This window comes from Crassostrea angulata, chromosome 3 (assembly GCF_025612915.1).
Source record: "Crassostrea angulata isolate pt1a10 chromosome 3, ASM2561291v2, whole genome shotgun sequence".
Classification (NCBI taxonomy): Eukaryota; Metazoa; Mollusca; class Bivalvia; order Ostreida; family Ostreidae; genus Magallana; species Magallana angulata.
Window position 1 is genome coordinate 31,775,633 of NC_069113.1, and position 12,774 is coordinate 31,788,406.

General features: G+C 32.2%; 1 protein-coding gene across 1 annotated transcript; it reads right to left on the reverse strand.

Annotated features, from left to right (window-relative positions):
- Positions 1-1,620: 1,620 nt before the first annotated feature.
- Positions 1,621-9,380, reverse strand: LOC128177057 (calmodulin-A-like). Its single transcript, XM_052843580.1, has 6 exons — positions 9,064-9,380; positions 8,661-8,697; positions 6,010-6,156; positions 5,334-5,354; positions 3,466-3,705; positions 1,621-2,672 (listed from the first exon to the last, which is right to left on the reverse strand). The coding sequence occupies exons 2-6, from the start codon at positions 8,689-8,691 to the stop codon at positions 2,644-2,646; spliced, it is 468 nt and encodes a 155-aa protein (XP_052699540.1). The 5' UTR covers positions 8,692-8,697; positions 9,064-9,380; the 3' UTR covers positions 1,621-2,643.
- Positions 9,381-12,774: the final 3,394 nt, after the last annotated feature.

The following is a 12,774-nucleotide window of genomic DNA, read 5'->3' on the forward strand; positions in this document are numbered from 1 at the left end:
TTAAGAAACTATTTCGAGGTGCAGTGAGGCACCTTAAGCAAATTAATGAATAGATTGTAAATAGCAAGTAAAACTAACTAAATTATTGTTATACTCACTGATTTATTGTTATGGTACTGTCCTTTTCAAAAATTTAGATTACAAATGTTGATTCCCAATAATCTAAATTTTTGTAAAGGACAATACAATTCAGTATTAAATGCTAATTTTAAGATGTTGCTGGTCCTTTAACACATTAATGCTGTGTAAACAAATTGAACTCCGCGATAGGGTCCAACATATAGCGCTTAAAGTACAGATCCTTCGGTCACTCTCTAGGAATATGTTTCACATCAATTCCTTAATTCCTAGACTTCTACTCGTAAATTCAAGGAAAAATTTTCAACAAAAGGGGGAGTATGTCACTGGGTTAACAGGTGTGTGACTGCCAGTTAATATATGTAGTTTCAATAGCTCAGTGGTTAGAGCGCTGTCACGGTACGCCAGAGCCTGAGTTCGAGTCCCGGTTGAGACTAGAGTTCTGACTACCTGTTACATTTGGCGCCCAGCGTACAAATCACACGGTCGCTTACTATAAACATTTTCAAAATATTTCCTTAACTCTCGTCTTTAAAAAAGGCTTTTAGGCATTAATATACACTCTTAGTCAATGGAACAGCCATATTAATATGTTATTAAGTTCGCTTCCGCTACTAAAAATATAGTGCTAAAAACTGAGAAAAGAAAAATCTGCTTACGAACAAGAAGATATGATTTAAAGTGCAGATCAAATAAGTTACTGTAAGTTTGAAAGTTCCATTTAATCTTACATTATAATAAATACATTCATTATTTGTGTTCTTGGCGCATGAATAGGCTAAGTGTACTCACAGAAATTTGTCGCAGAATTCCTATGCAAACATAAAGGGAAATATACACGGCATATAAATAATATTCAAAAATGTACATTAGTACGTTAGATAAAAAGAATAGCCAAGTCTTCTTATATGGAAATTTGAGTTCTACATCATCATGGTTATTTCATGCAGTCCGTGTTTTTCTTAGGTTGCTGAAGGTATCTACTGATCAATAAACTGGTTTAAATTGGATGGTGTATATATCAGACCTGTCAGTTTCTACAGAGCTATGAATTACAACCAAAATTCGTAAGAAATAGGGGGAATCATAGTAACATTGAATGTAAATGATTCTATAATGTTTGGGATGTATATCGTCTCAAACCATGCAGTTCATATACCTATGACAAAAGCGTTAAAAAGATTCAAAGAAATACCTTTCAAACGCGCATGGTATTTCAGTTAGTCCAATAACAAAGATTCATTATTAATAGAAAGCTGTAGGCATTTCGTACATATATCAGAAAAAAGCGAAATTAAATAAAAAACGAAACGGAACGAAATCTACCAGCGTCAGAGGAGTCTCCAGTTATTGCATCTGCTGCTTTGTTGCCAGGAAACCAAGATTGTTAAAGTTTCTTGTCGTAGGCAACGTCTCCGTTGCTTTCATGATTATTCAATGTAATTAAAATGACAAAACACAATGGCAAAAACCAATCAGACATTAACGCATTTGGATTTAACAAGGACATAAAATAATGAACTGATTTAAAAAAAAGTCGTGTTATGATTCTCAAAGTAACATTTATTTCAAAAACAAAATACACGACGTCCTTGAAATGTTTTTTTTTTTCAAGGAGGGCTCGATGGTCGGTGGCCATTTTGAGACTGTATTTATCTCCCTTAAAAAGAGATATCTTTATAATGATATAGGAAAATGTCCAAATTTTAAAATGTAAAATATATAGATTTTCGTTTTACTAAATTATAGTTTATAGTTAAAGAAAGCATCTCTAAAATTTAAGGAAGATCTGATAGCTAATTGGTTGAACATCCAGCCACCTTAAAGTTATGTAAGATTATACAGTAGGATTGATTTTGATAATGATTTAATGAAGAACTTTGTTATATCATATACAGCATGACAACTGTCTTCGTTATTGAAAATAGTGTTAGGTATTATTTGATATCTTCATGAATAAAGCATACGGTTTGAAAACGGCATAATAAAAATACTTCACAAATTATTAACATGGTACAATCAATACTTATGCCAGAAATTGTCGTGGAAACCATATACATTTCCAATCAGATGTAAAACGTACAGAATGAAAAAAAACAATATAAGATAAACATACTTATAGCAAATTAGAACAAGTATGTTCTGTTCCTTAATTCAAACCAACACAGATACAGCTTCATATAATTTAGCTTTTAAAGCATTAATATCATAATTTGGTTTGCGTGTCTGCTTTCGAAATTATTATTTTCCATTACAATGATAAAGAAAACTGAAAAAAAAATCATTGCAAAGCTAGCTTCAGCAGAAAAGCGTTTCTCAGTACTTCATATCATTTTTGTTTAATAGTCTCATCGATACATTTTGCTGCTGAATAAATAATTCACAAATTAATGTTCTCAGGAAGTTTTGCTTGTATATTACACCTCAAATCCATTTTCAATCTTTAATATACATAGTAAATGAAGAAGATGTGTTTCTTCTCCCTCAGAACGTTCGCATTGATGTTTCAACTTCATGGAACATGCGATACAAAATATATAGTAAAAAAGACGATTCCATTTCCGTTCACTTGCTTAGAATAAGTTTGACGAAATCTGAAAGAATCAAAATGGTTTTTAATTAAGGCATAAGGAATCATTCCTTAAGTATTATGAGGTGATCCATAACGGTATGGAGTGATCAAATTTAATAAAGCTATATGATAGATTTGACCGTACTTGGTCACCTAATAATACTTTAAGAATACTTCCTTATTACTTTAGTCTGACATGCATATGTTTATAATTTTCAGCAATTGAACAATTAAATGTGTAATAAAAGTCATTGATGGCCTATATTGGACCACACATTACAAACTCGATTCGTAGTGTTACATTTTATCTGAGATAAAGACACTGGATGATGTAAATATAAAAAAATAGGATCAAGTAATAAAGATAGGATTTATGAATGTATCGATTTAAGCATATATTATCAAGTGGTTATGTAGAAAAAAATTGTTTTGCTTTAACATAGATCCAACGAGATAAATGAAGTTGATTCTCTTCGCTACACATGCATATGACGGGGATTCTTACATAACACGAATTTATTCAACAGAATGCAAGTGAAAGTACAGTGTCAAAATGACCATTGCAAATGTACAGTTATTTAAAATATATACAGAAAGTACAAGACTAGTATGAACCAGTTGTTGACTATTGATTGCCTACTCTGGACAAACCTTCTAATAAATAAAAAGGACTTTAAAACTCTAGATCGTTAATTTTTGTAAAAACATTGAAAGTAATGAAGGTGAAAAAATTATACATTTGTATAGTATTGGGGAACAACCTTTTGATTGTGGTTAGACCCAAGAATCCAGAGTGTACATATTAGATTTATTACCTTCATAATGAACCTCCCCCTTCCCGTCGTCTGCTTCCTGTATCATTTCCGCTACTTCTTCATCTGAAAGTTTTTCTCCGTGGTTTGTCATTATTTGTCTTAGCTCGATTAAGGTGATATTCCCACTGCCATCTTTATCAAACGCTCGAAACGCCTCGCGCAAATATTCCTCTGTCTCTGGTGGTTCCTTTGTTTTGACGGCCAAAATTTTTATCACTTCCGTAAAGTCAAGTTTGCCATCTGCGTACACGAAAAACCATGCAATTATGAATTTCAATCTGCAAATTTGTTTTTCGAAATTAATGGTCTTTTTTTAAAGCAACTACTATTTACCAAGAAATATTAATGATGATCCATAAGTTTTTAATATGATATACTATGCATTTGATAATTAAGTATTTTAACCTTAAATTCTTAATAAAAAGCATATTTTTTTTGTACAGTCCAAACAACAATATACCAAAATCAATAATGATTTTAAAGAAAATATTTAACATTTGAATGATGTAATAATGTACACAAATGTTTCAAAACTAATGGTTGTATTTTCAGTTCCCATTACCAAACCAAGCCAACCATAGATGTGCATGTGCTCAAACATGTAGTTGTTTAATAGTATTACCCCAAGTGTTTGCTGTAATATGCTAGATAATGAACCTAAAGGAACTGTATATAATTATGATTAGCAATAGTCGTTGAAAAATTTGCATTATTTAATAACCAATGGATGAGTCAAATTTTTTTTCTTTTTACAGATGCATGTTCTTTTGTGTAAAAGAGGAATCATTCAGAAAAAAAACTTCTCAGATGTATATTTTGCAATAACATAAATGTATTTTAAAAAATTCCTTAAGCAATTCGCAAGATTGCTGAAAAGAGATGATTATACATGTAAGTCGATATAGGCCATTGTCTTTTTTTTTTTAACTCCAGCGACACATACATACGGTCATGAACAAACACATTTATATTATCATATTTCCCGTGATTATAGTTCAAAAAACAAATTCGGATGATAGTTTAAACTTCCCCTTGCACGAATTCCTCGTCAATTCACACCCGATGCACGCTATTACATAATAAGCCATCTACATGTCCTTGCATGTAGTAAACCTTATAGATCGTTATGATCTTCTTTGAGTAAAGTCGCTGTCAGAAACCTATTGTAAACCGTATACAAACTTAGAACTTGGCGATGGATAACAAAGGTCGAATAACGGGTAAATCCGATTAACAGAAGTCGAATAACAGGTAAATCCGGTTTAAAAAATTGAATTAACAGTTTAATCCGGTTAAATAAAAAAAAAATCGACCATCCCTTATTTCTTTTTAGACTCGAACTAGAATTAACGTTCTGTATGATGAGATAGAGTTGGTTAATCAGTTTAGCCAAGACAATATATATATATATATATATATATATATATATATATATATATATATATATATATATATATATATATATATATATATATATTATACAAGATTACTTTTACTCTTGGGTGTTATTTTCTCTATAGAATGTCAATCAAATATTCATCTTCATTTCTGCGTGTAGATTCTTTACTCACTAAAAGATAATCGCATGCCCATAATAGAATAATTGTATTCGATTCGTTCATCCACGGGATTCGTATATCTACAAATTAGGTTTTAAGTTCTGTGAAAATACAACGTTGTACTTATACCAAATTAAAGAGGAGTATAACTCATATAAAGTGTCTTCAGAACTGAAGAAATGTGTTCGATAAACAGATTATAGCCTTCATCAATAACAACATTGTGCATTGTCATTTCATTACTACCCATCTACCTCGTAATTAATTTGTCTAGGAAAGCAAAATAAAATTCTTGAAACAAAATGATACCTTCCGATTCGTCTTCAATATCTAAGGACAAAGAGATAAAGTTGATATTTATGCTTGGTTTCGTGTCTGCCAAAGGATCATAACGCGTACAAAGACACCAGGGTTCAAAAGACTTTCTTGAATATGTTTGTCCTTATTTAGATATTCACGATTAATATCCATAATCGTGATCTAACCTAAAAACTCACCCAAACACACACATACACAAGATTAATCGAGTAGATCATAGCTAAACAAAAAACCTTGAAAACCTGGAAAAGTGAAATATCTATATTAAATCTCTCTTTCTCTCTCTCTCTCCAAATTGGTAAAAACAAATTACGATTCTCTGCTACACACTACCGACACGTGGGGCTGGGAGACTCCCTACTCTTCAATACTATTTTGAAAATGAAAAAAAATAAGCTGAAACACACCTTTTTTATCCCAACCCCCCCCCCCCCCCTCAAATGCATATCATTTCATATCTCCGATAATGTACCCCGTCTCTACGAACTATTTTTAAATATCGCCCACAAAACACACACACACATCGCCCACAGTCGGAAAACGCGAGGGAGGGGGGGGGGTTGTTCATGCCCTGGGTGCCTGCGTTATATACCGTTACAGCCATGAATATAAAATTTGAATTTACAATTCTGGATTATTCTTTACATCGGATGACCTTTAACCTTACCGTCCACGTCTCGGTACTGATTTATTAGGTCCTCTATTTCCACTTCCGTCGGATTCAGTCCCATCGATCTCAGTACCTTCCCCAATTCCCGTACGTCTACAAACCCATCACAGTCCTTGTCAAAGAGACTGAAGATTTCTCGCATTTCTGACAATTATCAAAAAATGAGTTAAGAATAGAAATCAATTCAATATGACCGTGCATAGTAAAATTTGACCATTATCCTTCAAAATATCTGATCAAATTTGAAGAGTTTTATTTCTATATTTTGATCATCAAGAATTCTTTAAAAAAAACATTATTCTAAACGTATGCTGTATCCTTGTTCTTGTTCAAAATGACGTTATCATATCATAGGGCAAAACAGAGCGCTTTTCTAACGTACATGTATGTCATAAATACTACTTAAACTCCATATTCCTTTTTTTAAATTGATATGATAGCTTAGATTTGCAATGCACTCAGATTCACAATTTTTAAGAACAAGAGGCCCACAGGCCTTGACGGTCACCTGAGTACCATAGCTCTTAGATTGACTGTCAGAGTGTCCTATATTTGCATTTTAAGCTTCACTTTAAAGTCTAAACCCTAATCTGAGACACCTGCTACCCCGCTTTTATTCATTAATATTTAAAAATAATCATTCATGAAAAGGGGAAAGGGTTTGTGCAAGAGTCAGAGGAATCTCAGATTATCTATATCTTAGCCTGGGGCCAATAATTGTAAATTTTGGTAATAAGAGTCCTGCGTTTTAATTTTACTAGTATACAATACACAGGATATCAAAGTAGATTTCCTAAAAAGAACATATTTAATTCTATATTGCCAAGTGACAATTTACCATATAGTTTTCCAGTTAAATTTGTTAATGTATGACATACAGCCATTGCCCTTATTGAAAATTCATATTCAATATATGGTCATATTTATCCCCCACCCCATTAAAAGCATCAACTTTAACATTAGGATATTATATATGAACAATTGATAATTCATTACAATCTTCCACGACTTAAATAGTACATATTCTGAAAAAAATATCATTAAATCAAAACATTTTCACTATGTTGCCATATTGGCCCAGCCCAAGGGCCTGAATCCCTGTCTCAGAGACCCTATATGTCTCAATTTCACAATTTTGGTAGAAGACTTCATGGACATCATAACAATGCATTTAGTTGTTCTCAAATTATTGAGAAAACGATTTTCTATGATTTAATAGTTTTACACCGTGAATGGCCATATTGTTCCTACCCTATAGTCTGATGAACTCCTGCCTCAGGGGCCCTGAATTTCATAATTCAGGTAGAGGACTTCGTGGACATCAAAACCATAAATTCAGTTTTTCACAATTATTCATGGGAGTAAGAAGATTTTCTAAGATTTTTCTAAATTTTTATACATTTACATTTTCACCATATGGCAGCATTGGTCCTGCCCTAGTTCTGAACCCCTGACCAAGGGCCATGAATTTCACAATATTAGTAGAGAGCTTTATGGACATTATAACTATGCATATAGTTTTTTCCCAAAATTTGTGGGAGGTAAGTAGAGAAGAATTTTATTTTTAAAATGTGGCCTTTTTCAGCATATTTGGTCCCGCCTATGAGATCCTGGGGTGGTTAAGCCATGAATTTCACGATTTAGATATCTTTTACCATAGAGATGATTCACACCTAAAATGGTAACATTTGGCCTGGTAGTTTTCAAGAATAAGCTGAAAATGTAAAAATGTTAACGTATGGCGGACGACGGATGACGCACGACGACGGACGAAGACTGAGTGCAATAGATCACGCGAGTGATTCAGGTGACCTTAAAGTAAGTACATGCCCAATGATTGCATCGCTTTTATTCCAGTTTAGTGTAACTGTTACGTAACTAATTAACTAAATCATTTCCTGGCCCGTTAATTTTATCCTTATATTAATGTTTTAACTAATAAAACGGGAACACGTGCACTTCACATGGTAGTCTGTATTTATAGGGATTTGACCGTCGCTACATGCTTTTTTAACTATTTTTGTAGTTGTGATAAATGAATCATTTTCCTTATTCCTATAATAAGAAACGTCTTGCCCCCCCCCCCCCCCTTTTACCATGTAATCGTTATCAAATCGAACGGGAAAACAGACCATATTTGATTGGAGAAGCAAAAAAAAAACCCATAAATATCTAACTTGTAATAATTTGATGAGTTCAGAGCAAATGAGTCAAAGATGAAAAAATAAATCATGTTATCATTAAAATATATAAAAATTTAAAGTTTGAATTCCCCCCGCAAGACTGTCGTGTATAGAAAACTATCATGACTGTTGAATTAATACACATTTGGGCGATCTTTAGTACATTTATGAAATTTTAAATATTGGAATCCAATAACTTAGCTCAGTTCAAATTGAACACATTTGTTTTCACTGATTGTGCAATAACACATATTTATACAATGCATATAAACCGTGTGGCTTTATGCTAATAAACTATCCTACTATACACCACCCAAATTCACATCCTATTTACTCATTATCGAAAAGCTTGCCATGTCTTTTACACATACTGTTTAAGTTTTTACTTACGTTTTTTGTAAACCGTACATTTAAAAAGAAAAATGTGTTTAAAACAATTTTAAAAGAAACAGGTTTAAAACTTACCTGCGATTTGCTCTTCTGATAAATTCTCCATGTCCGTCTACCAAAAAAAAATGGTAAATCGCCATTTACATCTTCATACCAAATTCAAAAACTTTTTCGATGTTTAACCGCGTTATTTACCGATCCTAGTATCTTAAAGCTCAGATATAAGCTAATTTCAAATTGATTTCAAGTGTTCCTATTTGTTGAACAAACTTGCAATATCAATAATGCATGTAATATATTTGTATAACTCGCTATTTGATTATTGATGTTTTTTTTCCTCGTAAGACCTAAATTCGTTTGCGAAAAAAAAAAATCAATTATAATCGAGAAAATAACACGAGTTTAATTGATATTCAATTCTAGCGTAGTGGTTTTGATTACACAATGGAACCATTGAAGTCAATATACAAATACTTACGGTAAACTATGATTATGTTTCCCTCCTAAAGAATCTTTTTGGCTCCGACATTCTTCTCCAACCGAGGACGAGAGATAGGAAATGGCAACGAAGCAACAATTTTTTTTACCAAATTGGGCACATTATGTGTCGCATTGGGCTTCTTCTCTTTCTGTATTATTTTCTATGCGAGACAATATCGCTATTATTTTTCTTCAGTCGATGTATGCACACACGGACACACAAAAAAAAATCCAATTGCTACCGACCATTTGCTTTCTATTGTCAAATAAACGGTTTTTTTTACGGTGTGTAATCATGCAGTGTTTCCAAATATTGACTCTATGGCAATAACAGTATGCATAACTTGATAATAGACGTGGTATTTTCCCATAAATGTTTATGTGTGCTCTTGTCTGATAGAAACTGCACTTAGCCGCTCTATTGTTGCCCCTTTTTTTTAAAATTCTTATTCAACTTCAAAAAATACCCCCCAAAAATATATATCTGTTACACTTTAGAACCTTTTATAATACCGCGCTCGCCGATCAAAAGAAACGATTTCATGTCCTTTATCTTTACAAAGTCATGGACCCCGTCTTCCCAAGTCATTGTTAGGTCTGAAAATTAAGATTTGATTAAAAAATCCGATCATTAAAAGAATGTAATGAAGAATTGAGATTAGTTGGTCAGTAATTAAAAAAATGCGTTGACCTAGATAATTTCTTTGTAATTCGTTTAAATAACGTTAGTTAGCTGTTGAGAGGTTTGCATTTCTGGTCTGGCGTGCTCAAAAGAAACAATTTGTTTAGAAATCATTACCTGATATACACTGCAAAATCGACTGGAACGCATTTTTATTTATAGACAAAGCTACCGTACATACAATGTTATCTTTACCTATATCATTCGTCTTTATTTATAAATTTTGCAACTATTTGAAATGAAAAATTAATAAGATTGATAATCGTTTAAGCTTTATATGTTGTTGAAACACCGCGCGATTAAGGTGTTCATTGCACTTTACAACATTAACATTTGTCCCAAACTTTTTATATAAAAAAAATCGAATTCACATACAAAATGAAAAAAATGAGGAAAAAAGAGGGGGAGTGGGGGGGGGGGAAGCAATAAAAGATACTATTATACTTTATTAGGAGGTTAGAAGGCAGAAAAAGAGGGCACTTCTTTTAAAATTCATTTTTATATGTGTCAGTTGAAAAATTTGTTTCCAAAAGTCACAACAGTCAAAAATCTGTGTTGTTTCTTGTTTTAATTGTTGCTACACATAAAACGATCTTGATTGGGTGCAAAATAGTCCACCGTAGACTTCATAAGAATAATGCAGATATTAAGAGAATCACTTCACATTAACATTATCAACGTAATTTATTATTGATAGCTGAAGAACAGGAATCGGCCTCTTTAATATGAACTCCTTTACCGCGTAAAGTCAGTTCGGTCAGGTTCATTAGGCGGTTAAGGGGGCTCGATGATCACATGCATTTGAAGACTTTGTTGGTCTCCTTAGGAAGAAGAACTTTACATAAGATTATATAGAAAAACATGATTTTAAAACTAAACAAAATCAGGAATACATATTTCCTAAGTATAAGGAGTATAGGTTTTGACAAACAAACAAAACTACCTGAACGATAGATTTGATGGGTAATTTGTTGCGCATCCAACCTCCAAACAGTGTCAAACCACTTTAGTACAATTTCCCTAAGAAGTTATAGGTTTTCAAAACCATAGTCCACCAGCTGAATCGGTCTCTTTTTTGACAAGAAATATTTACGGCTACTAAAACTATATTTCAACACTTAATACAAGTAATATACTTTACATACACAAAGTGTATTACATGTAGTTTATCTTTATCAGTCATTTCACTACAAAAGATTAATACATGTGATGCGTTTTGGGGGCGAGTAAATCTATCCATTACAATTTTGGGACTAATTTATGACTCTCAGTTTTGTTCTGTAACACATATTGTTACCTCTTACATGGTTTTTTTTTTCAGAGATATGAGAATGCTTAAAAAAGTATGGTTTGCTTATCAATATACACACTAGCCTGTATAAACTAAAACCGGGCGTTACACAGATTCTCCAAGCCATGCTGTACCAAAATGTAGAAAAAATGAATGGGTGTTGTTATTTGATTATATGTATGTAGTGATCGATATGTACACCATTTTATAATTGTGTTACGACGGGACCATTACAACAACAACAAAAACAACAACAAAGACAACGATTGGTTAAAATTTATTTGAATAAAATAATGGAATGAATTTGACATCAGATCTATTATTTTTCAACATAAAATATAAATGCGTAATGGAAATCAACGGATACAATGTATACATCTTGTTAAAATTGCATAACGTTTTCACTTTTAAATAAATATAAACTTTGAAATACATGGAGATGAGCCGCTCTTCTTTGCAAAAACACCCCCATATTTTATTTACTCCAGATCATTGGTTCTCTCAAACAAATACACTCATTCATAAGCAATATTAACCTATGTCTAATGATAATATCAAGAACACAAGAAGACAAGAACTTTAAAAGTCTTTTTTTTTTTTAAATGATAACTACAATTCAAGACAAACTTGACTCTTTGTGTGCTTAGATCTTGAGGTTCCCTTAACTTTGCCATCCGAACTCTTGAAGGAACCGATGCGTCTTACAAGTACAATATAGTCCTTCCACGGCTCGAGTCATGTTGATTTTGTCGGAGAAAAAAAAAGAAGATACCATCACGTATTATTCGACGTAGTGGAAGGTTTTTCCATCATGCTTACGAATTCTGAAAAAGATATTAACCATTTGTATAAATAAATGTACTAGGCGACCCTTTTTGGAGACATTTTTTCTTTGGTTTTATGGCCAAAAACTCTAAGCTGCTTTTGACTCGGTGTGAATGAAATGTTTTCTAACTCAATTTTGTTGATCTATCAATAATTCATATATATCAAACAATCACATTTTAAGCATTGATAAGTCAAACGACCGAGAAGAAAAAAGATAATTGCAATCATAGGTTCATATTATGTTCAGAATTTACAAAAGATCTGTGTTAACCCTACTATTTTATAGATTTAAGTTCTGAATTATTTAGTATAATGTGAACCATAAAAGAAGTAGATAAAGGTCGTTATTCGACGTTCCTTTACACGATTTTTCGGTATATGTTATGTAAGTGTGTTTAAATTGCTGAATCTTTCCTGGAGGGCATTCACACAGGAAATTTCTTGCCAATAACAGAACATTATATATATATATATATATATATATATATATATATATATATATATATATATATATATATATATATATATATGGACGCGAGATACTAGTTTTGTAATACATGTATCACAGAAAGCGCCAGTTGTTCGAACAGAGCTACATGTAGGTGTTACTCTTTGCATCTGACACTTTCATATATACGTGTGACCGATTTGTTACACAAACAGATTTTATCACTTTTCTGAGACGCTTGCAATGAATATGCTTAGATTTAGAAATCAATGCCAGTACACGGCATCATTATAAATTATTTTGATTTTGTGATATTTCATGTACTACCGATAAACAGATATTAGTTACTAAATCATTATTCTATACGAGAAACAACAATGCAATTAGTAGAAATATTCAATAATACGGATGAAAAATGTCTTAGTTTGAAAAAAGCAATACATTTTTACGATTATTTGAA

Bases quoted from the DNA above. Each gene is read 5' to 3' on its own strand.
- LOC128177057 (XM_052843580.1), bottom strand. From the start codon at position 8,691: ATGGAGAATTTATCAGAAGAGCAAATCGCAG. The intron at 6,157-8,660 runs GTAAGTTTTAAA...GATAATTGTCAG, and splicing joins ATCAGAAGAGCAAATCGCAG to AAATGCGAGAAATCTTCAGT. The intron at 3,706-5,333 runs GTATCATTTTGT...TCGTGTACGCAG, and splicing joins TATTGAAGACGAATCGGAAG to ATGGCAAACTTGACTTTACG.